At 42.2% G+C, this 13,275-nt stretch overlaps 1 protein-coding gene across 1 annotated transcript in view; it reads left to right on the top strand.

The window, feature by feature from the left end:
- Positions 1-4,487, top strand: part of KIF26B (kinesin family member 26B) — a 312,864-nt gene extending 308,377 nt beyond the window's left edge. Inside the window, exons 14-15 of the mRNA XM_049830857.1 lie at positions 2,535-2,685; positions 4,251-4,487. Of these exons, the coding sequence (XP_049686814.1) occupies positions 2,535-2,685; positions 4,251-4,399 (300 nt within the window). The 3' untranslated portion in view covers positions 4,400-4,487. The remainder of the gene's footprint in view (positions 1-2,534; positions 2,686-4,250) is intronic.
- The last annotated feature ends 8,788 nt before the right edge of the window (positions 4,488-13,275 follow it).

The raw sequence follows: 13,275 nt of genomic DNA, 5'->3' as shown, positions 1-13,275 counted from the left end.
GTGTAATCCATGTAATCTGTCTCCCTCCTCCTGGAGGGTGTAGGAGGGGGAATTCAGATTATGCAGTCAAAAATGTGTAGTATTGTATATGATCAGTTCAACAGGCAGCAAAACCTATTGTCTCATTTAAGAGCAGTTATGACCTAAGTTATGTCTTCTTCTGCAGCAGCCAACAGATATTGGTACCTTGCATTTTTGCCCCTAGCTTACAGTTTTGGTGGTTCCTGTGCTTCAGCATCTTGTCACATATGTCTTTCAAGGCATCAATGGTGCCTGAAGTACTTTGATGGTATTGTTTTCAGGATAGCTAATGTCTTCTCTCTAACAAAGTTGTTCCTGCCAACCTCAGGCCTCCAAATTTACTAAAAGATCAGGGAATTGTTAAGGTCAGCTCTTGAGAGGTATGGTTGGGAAGAGTATCTGAAGTTGGTGGAATAGCACCAATAGCTGTGGAGTAGCTGTGGATGTAGACTTTATTATTATTTTAAAGCACTTTTTCTTCCTAGTTCCTTCCACTTGGTTAGGCTGTTCGTGATGTTGTTCTCTGATACGATTTTGTATGGAGAAAAACATCACTTGGTGGGGTGGGGTTTCCACTGCACTTCACCCACACAGCAGATTTCTCTACAAAGCAGAAGGCAGAATAGTGTTGAGACCTTCAGACAGTCTTGGGGGAGGATAGTTCTGGTATTGGGACTGCTCCCACACTAGCGAGAGCAGCACAGCCCTCACTGTGGGCCCATTTACTGCACGTCTTGATGGCTGCCACCCCACAGAAGTCATGCGATGCCAGGCTGGGTGTCTCCAGACAGCACTGCACCCTGTGCTGTTGTGATGGGTTGACCCTGGCTGGATGCCAGGTGCCCACCAAAGCCCCTCTATCACTCCCCCTCCTCAGCTGGACAAGTGAGAGGAAAATATAACAAAAAGCTTGCGGGTCAAGATAAGGACAGGAGAGATTATTCACTAATTACCGTCACGGGCAAAACAGACTCAGCTTGGGGAAAATTAACTCAGTTTATTACAAATCAGCCAGAGTAAGGTAATGAGAAATAAACCCAAATCTCAGAACACCTTCCCTCCACCCCTCCCTTCTTCCCGGGCACAACTTCACTCCCGGATTTCTTCACCAAGTCCTCCCAGCAGCACAAGGGGGATGGGGATGGGGTTTACGGTCATCACACGTTATTTTCTGCCGCTAATCCTCCTCAGGGGGAGGACTCATCACACTCTTCCCCTGCTCCAGCATGGGGTCCCACCCACAGGAGACAGTCCTCCACGAACTTCTCCAACGTGGGTCCTTCCCATGGGCTGCAGTTCTTCACGAACTGCTCCAGCATGGGTCCTTTCCATGGTGTGCAGTCCTTCAGGAGCACACTGCTCCAGCGCAGGTCCCCCACGGGGTCACAAGTCCTGCCAGAAAACCTGCTCCGTGGGCTCCTCTCTCCACAGATCCGCAGGTCCTGCCAGGAGCCCGCTCCAGCGCGGGCTTCCCACAGGGTCACAGCCTCCTTCGGGAACCCACCTGCTCCAGCGTGGGGTCCTCCCTGGGCTGCAGGTGGAGATCTGCTCCACCGTGGACCTCCCTTGGCTGCAGGGGGACAGCCTGCCTCACCAGGGTCTTCACCACGGGCTGCAGGGGAATCTTCGCTCTGGCGCCTGGAGCATCTCCTCCCCCTCCTTCTTCACTGACCTTGGTGTCCGCAGGCTTGTTTCTCTTACATGTTCTCACTCCTCTCTCCGGTGGCTGTTTCCGTCTGTCCCAATTTTTTTTTCCTTCTTAAAAATGTTATCACAGAGGCGTTACCACTATCACTGATTGGCTCGGCCTTGGCTGGCGGCGGGTCCGTCTCAGAGCCGGCTGGTATGGGCTCTCTCTCGAACACAGGGGAAGCTTCCAGCAGCTTCTTACAGAAGCCACCCCTGTAACCCCCCCCTGCTACCAAAACCTTGCCACACAAAACCATTACAGCTGTTACTGTGCCCCATATCTTTACAGAAAATATATCTTCTTTATTAACAATTGTGAATTGCTAGAGCTTTTCATAACATATTCCCTTTGTTTAAGGATCTTTTAAATATTGTATTGCTACCAGTTCTCTTATTTTATAATATGACTACTGCATTTCTCATGCACCAAGCACAAAGATGTATTTAGGATTTTAATACAGCAAGGCATGGATTTCCTTCTCCCAAGAGCTTAGATTTTCTTAGCCAAACTTTAGTGACAAAAAACAGAAATGTTTTGCTACAGTTAATCTGATTTCAAGATGCTGACTGTTATTAATTATTATGGTTTATTATTAACTATCATTGCAAAGTCTTCAAAGCTCACTGATGGAAAGCGTCAAACCCAAACAAAAGCAATAAAAATAAAACAGATGATGGATTATTTCATGCAGTGATTCATATACTTCCAGAGTAAATGGCTCATTGTTAGTATTATTGATTAGAAGATCATTTGACTGAGTGGATCTGGCTATTTCTTCTCCTCTTCACCTATTCCTTCCCTGCTCCTTTTTCCTGGTTGGCAGGAGGTAATATGTTTCAATGCCAAGCTGAAAATCCTGGAGCATCGCCAACAGAGAATTGCTGAGGTCAAGGCCAAGTACGAGTGGTTAATGAGAGAACTGGAGGTGACCAAACAGTACCTGATGCTGGATCCTAATAAATGGCTCAGCGAATGTAAGGACATCATTTCATTGCCTGGACTCATAGGTGCCCTTTGGTTTATTTAATGGGGGGACAGAGGGAGCAGAAAAGTTTGTTAAGAATGAGATGCGAGCTACTGTGTTTGTAAACTAAAATGAACTGACATATGACCTAAGGGCAACTTTTAGTTTGACTGTATTTCTATAACTAGTCCCTATAATTCTTATTAAATGTTGACAGTAGAACTGAACAATTCTTTTTTGCCTGAGAGCTGAATGTTGAAATGGTACAGCATTGTAGTGGTGAATATTGCCATTGGTAGATTAGCATTCACGCGTTTCAGTCCACAGCTCCTGAAAATGAGATATTTCTTTTTTGGCCTCAGATCACTCAGACATATGAGCAATATTATAAATCTGTTCTTCTACCACAAAATAACACTGTGGAGAAAACTTGTCCCTTGGCACCAGTGGGCTTACATGAGAAATGAATTTGGCCCATTTTTTATAACTATAGATGTGTAAAGTTCAGAGAGCTTAAAGGGCGTTGACATTCAAATGATAAAGGACCTCAACACCTCAAAGGAAAAAAGATAAAGACTACTGCAGTAATGCTACAACAATTTTTAGTATTAGTAATCAGATAAGTTCATGTCAAAGAGTTCTAGGAAAAAAAATATTTTCAATTTATTTAGGATAATTGCAAGTGGCAAAAGGAGGTCAGCTGGTGTGTTCTCTTAGAGCATCCTAACCCTTCCCTTGACAGCTGCCGTAAGTTAACACTAGATTGGTACACCCTGCAAAACAACCACAGTGTATGTTTCAGGAATGCTATTAAGGAAGAGAGGTAGAAAGGACGGATTTAAAGGGAGCAGAGAATTTGCCATACATTGCCGTCCGCTTACTGTGTGATGCCTTTGCTTCTGATTCCAGTGTGATAAATGCAGAAAGCCTCAAGGACAGCACAGACCTCAGGGACCAGATAAGATGGGAAGTGCTGGCTCAGCCAACGTATCTCACACTCAGCTTCCGTGGAAGCCGCTGCCTGCTGTTCTCTGGCAGCATATGGGCACCTGCGTTGGAGTAGTTGATGCGTACGCCTTCCCTTGCTACTCTTGAGAGGTCTAGTGAGAATCATATGGAATAGGGAGAGGTGTGAGGAGCAAGGAGATTGGAGGTTGGTTTCTAACTCCGAGTTCTGAATTCAGCATAGGACTTGTCCTTCCAGGGTACAGCACCTATTTAAATCTCTTTCTGGTCAGCAGAATGTTGTGAGAGAGTCAATACACGCTTAGCATTCAACATTTGCTTAACGGTGTTGGGGTGTGACAAAAGGCAGTGCGACTGGAGAGGATGGCAGATCATATCACTCAAAAAAGCATTCAATGCAATCTTAACAGAATTTTTCACTATCAGCAAGCAGCTGTGCCATTTTAATAGCCTTTAAACAGGAAAGGCAACTTTTAATGACAATGGCAAGCCAGAGATAATGTTTTATACAGTACTGATGGGTTTGAAGACTTGAATTACTCTGTCTCTCCCACCAACCAGCACTGGGTTTTATCTGCTTTTCCTATCTGTGTCTTTTCTTTCCCACAGTTGATCTGGAGCAGGTATTTGAGCTGGATTCTCTGGAATACCTGGAGGCCCTGGAGTGTGTGACTGAGCGTTTGGAAAACCGTGTCAACTTCTGCAAGGCCCATCTCATGATGATCACCTGTTTTGACATCACCTCTAGACACCGATAAAGTATGAACCTCAAAAGAATTTCAATGCGCATCTCTGCCATCCTTTTCCCTTCTGAACAGCATCCCAAAGACAACAGAATGAGGATGAAGGTTGGAGTCAAGTCTCAACTGTGTGTATGAGAGATTTGCTATACTATACAGAAGAGTAGTATTAAAAAAAATAGGACAAGCATGAAAAATGGAGATATAAGGTTGTTGATTCTCTTAGCCTAAAAGAGCACTTTGAGGAACCTTTAAGGACATGTCTGTAAATAAGAACTGCTGGCAGAAGACACTTCTTTCCCTGCATTAGCTGAGGGAGGAGGAAAGGTGGTTGTAGGACTTCCATTGAGAGGTTCATTAAAAGAAAACCTATCCAGAAAAACTGTTTAAGTGCCTTGCAAATCTTTATTATCCAAACATTTATGTTCATACTTTATTGTGTACAGATGGTGCTAGTCAAGAAAAGAAAAGGAAAAAAACAAACACACTTTTGAAATGTATTTACAGCTTGTTTTTCTCTTGGTGTTTTCAGACTTGCTGTTTCTAAGTAACTTGTGTTTGTAGAGATCTTTCCTAATCAGTACAACATATGAATAAATGTTAACTGTCTTTTCTTGTTATCAGAGTAAGGCCACTCAAAGAGAAATTCAACTTTCCCAGATCACACAAAAAATATTTCTAGCAGTGAGTAAGGTTTGCTTATATGTTTTTCTGTACTATCTTACATGCTGGAGGACACAGTAATTTTCTCAGCCTGTAGGTTCTGCAATGTATGAGACAGGAGAGGTGACATTACTGTGAAGTACATATCATTTCCATTTGATCCAACCCCTATAACCTGTTTTCTTTTTCATGTATTTTTAGCTTCATACTGCTAGAGTTATGGATGAGGAGGCACTTCTATCCTAACCCCTTTCTCTGGTGCTAATAACTTCTGGAAAATTACTCTTTAGACTGAGGCCTCCCATGCTTATCAGTCCAGAAATGAGTGATTTATTCCGTCTTTCTTTCTTGAGACTATGACTGACAAAATGTATCTTCAACTTTTTTTGACATATACCACTGCAAAACATGTTTTGGCAGCTTTTGGTCCCTGGCCCAGTCTGTCCATAGTCACAGATGTACCTGAGGATTGCAGGCTCTGCTCAGCTCAGTGTGTCTGGAAATAAACGGAAGTCATGAGTGAGTTGATACAGCACTTCAAGCATGTTGGCTATGGCATTTTCCTTATCAACTCTCCAGTACTGAAGCCATGGCAAAATTCACATTGACATTGAAAGGACAAGGGTCTACGCCTCAATGCACATTCAAATGTTCTACTTGTTTGCCTCTTTATCTACAAAACAGTATGTGGGAAGGAATATCCTTTGTGTTTCTTAAAGAAATGTGCAAAATCTGCATTTTAATTACATATGGGCATGAACAATTATTTTGTTGAATTACGTTTCTTCCTCTTCTATATTGAAATAAGCCCATTCATAAAAATCCCTCTCACATACACTTGTGCTACCCTCCTGTTGCTTGTGAGAAAATAAGAGCATCATTTAACCTATACTCAATAGGCATCAATTTACTGCTGTACTTAAATGCATCTCTTCTTTTACCTGCACCACCATATTAATGCCATCTTACAATATCCCAAGCAGCAAGTCCAAATAGAAAAATAACCCTACAAAAATACTGATAGATTTTCTAGTGGTTAGCTGCAAAAAATCCCCTTTTTTAAAAAAAAGAAAAAGATAGAAATAGAATTTATGTAGTTTTATTTTCTTTTAGTACCCTACAACTTGTAATAAAAAAATCTCATTCATTCTATTAGCCTTGTCACTGGATTTTGTAGAAGATCCTTCTTACATGCTACAGGATTACTTGGAGGGGAAAAAGGTCCTATATGAAAGTTGCTTTCTAGTCTGTTCCACAGCATTTTCCTATCATGAAACTCATATTCCAAGTAAGTATTAAGGACGTAGGTCTGATCTCTCTCCTCTTCTTTCTCCAGGCAAAAAAAAACCTCTGAAAAAAACCCCCAAACAGTCTAGCTTTGTTTCTCTCTGTAATGATTTCAGTAGCACTTCTTACGTATTGGTTCTGTTGAGGCCATCTTTTCTCCACAGAGCTCCATGAATTCAGTACAGCTCTACAGAGCCATGGGAATCTCCCCTGCAGTTTTGTGCTGGATGAAGACCTAGCATCCTTGGGATATGGAGTGCATCTCTCTTTATGGGCTTAGTCCCACGGAGCCCCAGACACATGCTGCCAGGTCACCTACACACAGGAGAGAGACTTTCATAGCCAGCTCCCATCTCTCACACCCCTGCATCCCCAGGCAGGCCTGTACTGCTCTCACCTGTGATACTGTGCTAAGCCTGTCTCCCAGGCTGTGTCCCCACATTCAAGGAAGAACCCACCCCACCCCACCCCCCCCCCCCGCTTCAAGTTGCGCACATGAAATTAAATGTTGCCTTCTTTAAGCTTAAGCATTTCTGAAAATGCATTTGCTGGAGGGTGGTCATTGAGTAATGGGGATGTGTTGTCCTTCCTCTGCTGAAAACAAGCAGCCCAAAATGGGCATGTTGGGCTCTCTGGGGACCTGTGGTGAGATGGTAAATGGCAAGCGTAACAGTAAAAATAAACATACACTTGCTAGAAAGAAAGTGAAATCCTAGCAAATGGTGCATGCACAGAATGCATTATTAACAAGAGATGCCCTCTCACATAGTCTGGGACTTAGACAAAAATCGTGATGTTTCTATAAATCAAGTGGACACATTTCAGAGCTATTGTAAAATATCTATTATGTGTAATATTCCTCAGCATCATTAACTCAATTATTCATTGTGTCTAGATTTGGTACCTCTGTAGATGAGGAAGGATAGCAAAAAGTTCTTATATCTAGCCATTATTTTAAACAGTAAGAGCATGTGTTTGCCTTGTTTATCCCAATGGACCAACACTGATTCTTGAAATCAAATGGATTATGCCAAGGATGAATTTGGCATACTGCAAATTATGTACTAACTGAGCAGAATCACAGTCCTTACAATTATTTTATTTCTGAGGATTTAGAGTATCCATTAACACTCCCATCATATACTAGTATTCATATCCTAAAATCCATACTCATCTCTTTTTTGACTTTCTGTCAGTACATTTCAGAATTTGCCCCTATCTTTTTAGGAGTTGTGGTGGCTTAATGCATAAAAGGGAACGAAAATTTGTGGAGATTTGACATCTGTGAAATGTTTTCTTGATGAATATAGCTTTTTACTTCAGAATTTATATTATTATACTTCAAATATCTTCAAAAGAGAAAATTAAAAGCATGAGGACCTTATTATGAAATTGATCTTAGTCTACGGTAGCCAGCATTTTACAGAAGATCCATAAACTTCCGCAAGTCATCCAGGAAGTCCCACTCTAAGCAATTGCCAGCATAATGCTGGTTTTATGCTAATTTTTTTAAAAGGCATCAAGTTGCCCAAAATACTCAAGAGCAACGTGAATGTAATGCTGAATCATTTGCATATTCAGAAATCAATCTTATTTCCCTGGGACAGCTTTAGTAGGAAACATGTTAACGTAATTAGATTTGAAGGTTAATTCTTTGTTCACATGGGTAACAGGAGATCACAGTTCTTCATTGCCAGGTTGTGTAATGGCTGCAGAACACCACCACTGCTCCGCATCCCCACTGCTGTGCTCAGGCATGGGCAGCTGGGGGACAGTTTGGGCCCTCATTTAGAGAACTGCTCATCTTGGCATACGTGAACCTTATTGCCACAAATTCAAGTGATACCTTAGACTGGAGAATTTGGCTGTGATCTGGATTCAGACATCCCACAGGTCTGTGTGAGCTCTCAGAGTGGGCAGAAAGCCACGCTCGCACACCTGCTGACACTGGGTTCTGGGTCACGTTGTATCCTAGAAGGTGGGGGAGATGCCTAATTCCTGGTGCGTTTGTCATAACAACACGTGTCTTTTCTCCTGCCATGCGTGCCTTGTATTTGCCTCAAAACGATTCCTTGTCAATTCATTCAGATCTAAGTATTCTGACATACTGTTTCACAGAAAGGCAAGGAAGCAAACCAATACTCGGGCTCTCCTTTCTTAGGTCTTTACTGGGCCTGTTCTCATCTCACCTGCACTGGTATAACTGAGGCACAATTGCATGAAGAGTCAGGAGAGTTATAGCAGAGTAGTGAGGGCATCAACATCACTCCCCCTTCCTCCTCCAAGGAGTACCTATGAAACTTCTTGCACTCACCAGGATGAAGCTGACTTATGCCACACTATAGGGAAAACTTATGCTTGAAACACTTCTGAAAGCTGCTTTTAAAGGTCCTTTCTTCCACATGTTCTTCAGACTACAGAGCCAAGTTGCTGGAGTTCCCATGTAGAGGCTGTCATTGAAATGTTAAAGCCTGTAAAAGTAATCCAAATGAACTACTCTATATTTCAGGGTGTCATGAATTTAAGGCAAGATATTTTACAATCATCCTGTTAAATGCAACAATTTCTGCATACGCATGAGGCATACAGCATAGTTCCATCAACTGAAAGCCTAGACTCTCAGCTGCCTATGAGATAAAGCTTCCTGTGTAGTCCTAGTAGCTGTAAAATTGTAACTTGAAGCTTCTGCATTGCAGAAGCAAATATGATTCTCATAAAACCAGAGGTTGAGCGACCCTCTGATGCCAGTTCATATGGGAGGGATGGTTGCACAGCATCAGGGATGTACCGGCTCACCACAGAGATCAAAGCATTCGTATCACTAAATACTGATAGGAGTGGATGATGACTCTACAGAGAGGCACTGTTTCTCAAATCCACTGATGGATGACATACTTTGCTTAATCCTGATGTCCTCATGGTCTTTTTTTTTGTTACTCCATAGGCTTTTGCACTGGCAACACGCAGCTGTTTTTGGAGACGCAAGGCTGGCCATTGCTAGCTATCGCAAGATTTGAAACAGGTTTCCAAATAACTATGGCAAACAAGACTGTGAATGATTTGTCAGTGCAAAGTTAATAATCTCTATCTATCTCTTGCATTTATTGTGCGCTCATCCCAGGGTTATCTGAGCTTCCATACCTGCTCTTGGACATAATAAACCATTTTATTATTGTCTTTATCTTTTCTTCTTTCTCCTTCTCAAGCAAGCTTTAAAAAAAAAGAAATATCAGTTTCCCTTGAAAATGTAGCACCCTTATCCTAACCCCATTGAAGTCAATATGGATTTTGCCACCAGCTTCACAGACTGCAGACTTGTGCTCACTTATGCAACATTTTGAAGCTCACAAAGAGCATGATGATTCTGCAAAGAATGGAGGTGCTGAAAGTGAAATAGTAGCATTCGTCTATAATATTTCAAACCACCTTCAAATAGGACAGGAAATAAAACACAACCAAAACCATCTTACTTTGAGTGGTCCTACTTAAGTATTGAGCAAAATTTATAATAATGGTAATAAATTGGTGCTTGAGGCAGTTTCAGCTATATTACATATTCTCTCTATAATATAGATATGGATGTATTCACCTTCTATATTGTATATGTATGTGTGTGAGTAGTTACATATAGCACACATACATATATGTTTTATGTATGCATAGATACTAACTTTTCTAAGTTTTACTTCTTTCCCTCCCATAGCTGAAACTGCTGGTTACTAACATTCACATCATATTCTATGTATGAAGGATATAATTTATTTGTAAACTCAGGATGTTCTTGTTTTATAGAGTTGCTTGTATTTTATAATTTATTTACACATCATGGTTGGAAATGCTTATCTAAGTGCTATGCATTGAAGTGTATGTTTGCTAAGTCCATTTCACTCTGTCCGTGGCTATGTTCTTTCTCATTATAACAGTGGTATAAAATAGAGCTAAGGAGGAGACAAACTGATAGATACAGAACTTACACTGGTCCCACCAGTGGGTAATTCCAGAAGAGGATGTATCAGTAGTAGATATATATATATATTTTATCAACTAAATTTTATGGGGAACAAAAAAAAAAAAAAAAAAAAAAAGGAAGAAGAAAGAACAGCATGAGGACAAGTTCAAAATGTGGAAAGTCACAGCCATTTCCAAGTTGGTCAACAAATGCATTGAGCCTTTTGCCATTAAAATTGTAAAGTTTATTGTTTGCTGGCTAAAAAATATCCCTTTTGTGGTATCTGAGATGTGAAACATTGTCAAAAATATGATGTCTGGAAAAAAAAAAATCAAACTATAGTGGCATTAAATGTTTACTTTTATCTTACCAATATATCTGCCTTCTCCTCCTGACTATTTCACTTTGGATGAGAGCATTTATGAAATGGTAGAGAAGAAGATGCTTTTGACACACAAGAGGATGTACTATTATAATAGTGGGAATGAGCAAGACCAAACCTGAAAGTAAAACAACTGAAGGGGTTCTACCAAGCAAGTATTGCTGAGATGCAAATTCACCAGACAACAACAATAAGGAATTGCAGGGTTTGATAGCAATGCCAGGAACATTTCAACCAAGAACAGCACCATTAACGCCTCCTCTGCTGGTGTCCAGAAACAGAAACAAAACACGTCACAGAGCCTGAATTGGTCAGGCTTTTACATAAGCTGGCTATGCATACATGTCTTCCCATATTAGCAGGGATTGCTCCATCTGCATCTGTGAGCAAGGGAAAAATCTGAGACCAACATGATAAAAATGTGTTCTTTTTTTTAGCATCTCCGGCAGCTGTGTCAGATTTCCCTTGGCCACTGTGCAGGTATATAACACAATGTCAGAGTAATAAAAAAGAGTTTGTGTCCATTACTTAAGACATGCCTCTCTCTCAGAGAGGCAATGGTGGCAGGTGCAGCTGGCCCCTGAACTTCTGCTAAGGTGTGTTCAGTATCTGCTTGCCTTTTGCTCAGATTTTTGGTGTTCCCTGTTGATAATTTTAAAAGAGTGCCTCACTTGCAGGGCCAGATGTGAATTAGCTCTCTGGGCAAATCTCAGATGAACACTGACACTTGGGTAAGCCGTGACACTGTGCTTTTCCCATTGGAAGAAAACAAGTCTTATTTCTTGTGGGGAAGAGAAAAAAGGAAACAATTTAAAACTTCCTTTAAGACACATCATATGCTAGTAGATGATTCCCTCATATTCCCTACTTTAGGAGGGACATAATAGTATGCTAAGCATCTAAGTATTTGGTTGACAGTTTGGTGAGCATTTAAAATAGCCCTTTCTTCTATCTTGTTATTATACCAGCTCGGTGGCAGAGCTAGCAGTCACAGTGGCAGCGGATGCAGTCATCTATGGTGACCAGCTCTTCCAAACAAAAAATATTGAGGTGGCTACAGAGGCAAAGGCTGGCACTTAATGAGGTGGTGTGGTGGAGGGGAAGAGGGAGTTTCTCCTTTCTGCTTTGCCAGCAGCAAAACCTATGACTCCAGTATTACCTTAGCTGTTGCCCCTGGGCCAGAGAATTTGCATGCTGGTGCCTCTCCACAGTAGCTGTAAATGAAGATAAACAGCCATTTCTTTCATCTGTGGGCTGCTCAGAATAGCTCTGATTTGCTCTAAAGAGCTAAAAGGCTTATTGCCTATTTTTGAGGTAATTTATCTTCATTGCTGTTATCATGCCGCCACATCAGTATTAAAGAGCCCGAAGTGCCTTACAGTGACAAAACCAGAGAAAAATGGGCTAGCACAAATCCTAGACTCTGTCTAAGGCAGAACTGATGGTGAGGAGCTCTATATGAGCTGAAAACAAAATCAATTTAGTCTTGGTTAGTTCTGAAGCCTTACAGACCTCAACGCTACACACCTCCAGGTTGGGGCAAGACTGCCAGCAAAGGTTTCAGGCACGGAGCGAGAGCGGGGGCTCACACAGCTGGTGTCCTTATGAGGCCTGCTTGAAATTGTTTGCACATCTTGTAAACTAATGCCCTAGCCATGACCAAGTCTTAACTTGTCTTTAAAACCAATAACTTGCCAGTCTAAAATTCAGGAGAGGGTTCAGTGTGGAAACCTGACAGACCCCATCTCCTAATGTTTATTTCCTCTAGAAAAAGGCCATCTGTGAGTGGATTTTGTGTTTTATGATATCCGTTAGTATTCTTGACAGGTGGCCAATCTGGCAGTTTTGGAGGCTGACATCTGCTATTTAACCACTGAGCAACTCTGTACTGGCTGTGACCACACGAGCTCTACATTGCTCGAAGACCGCTTGTATAACCTCCAAAACCAAGGAGGTAGCTTGGAGATCCTATCCACTCTCCCTTCAAGAACAAGCCTGGCAATTGCTGATCTGGGAAAAGCTCTAAGATGGCCCAAAATGGTCCATCCCCAATGGACGCTTGTCTAGGGAAAAGACCTGCATTCATTTTCATACATGTTTACATGTGTCTCTTCTGTGGACGCTCATTGCACAGGTTTGGCACCCACGCTTTGCGTCAGATTGCGGGTTTCATGCCAACCAACTGGCAGCCAAACGTATGCAGCTGTGTGTGTTTGGCGTACATGCATATTCCCATTTCTATCTCCTAGAGACCCAAGCGCAGCCAGACATGTGGGTGCGGTGTGTGGGACTCGGGGCCTGCTGCAGAGAAGGAGTCCCACACCTCTAGCGATGGAGGAGGTCACTCACTTTAAAAGGAGCAGGGACTGTCCTTGTCCCTGTCTCATCCCTGCTTAGCTTTATTCTCTGAATGACGGGAAACCAGGGAGATGGGAGAAAACCTGACATTTTCCTGTATTTAGTCAAAAGACGAATTGCTCATTGCAGTAACAATAAAGCAGGGGCAGGGAGCACACAAGCCATCCTGCTTGCTGGGCTGTGCTCTGCAGACTCTTCCTCACCAGTGCCATTGGATGCTCTGTGCTGCTCAGCAGGGCCCCACGCATACGGCAC

Source organism: Accipiter gentilis, chromosome 28, assembly GCF_929443795.1.
Source record: "Accipiter gentilis chromosome 28, bAccGen1.1, whole genome shotgun sequence".
In the NCBI taxonomy this organism is placed as follows: domain Eukaryota; kingdom Metazoa; phylum Chordata; class Aves; order Accipitriformes; family Accipitridae; genus Astur; species Astur gentilis.
Note: the sequence above shows the minus strand (reverse complement) of the source record. Positions and strands in the feature narration are given on the sequence as shown.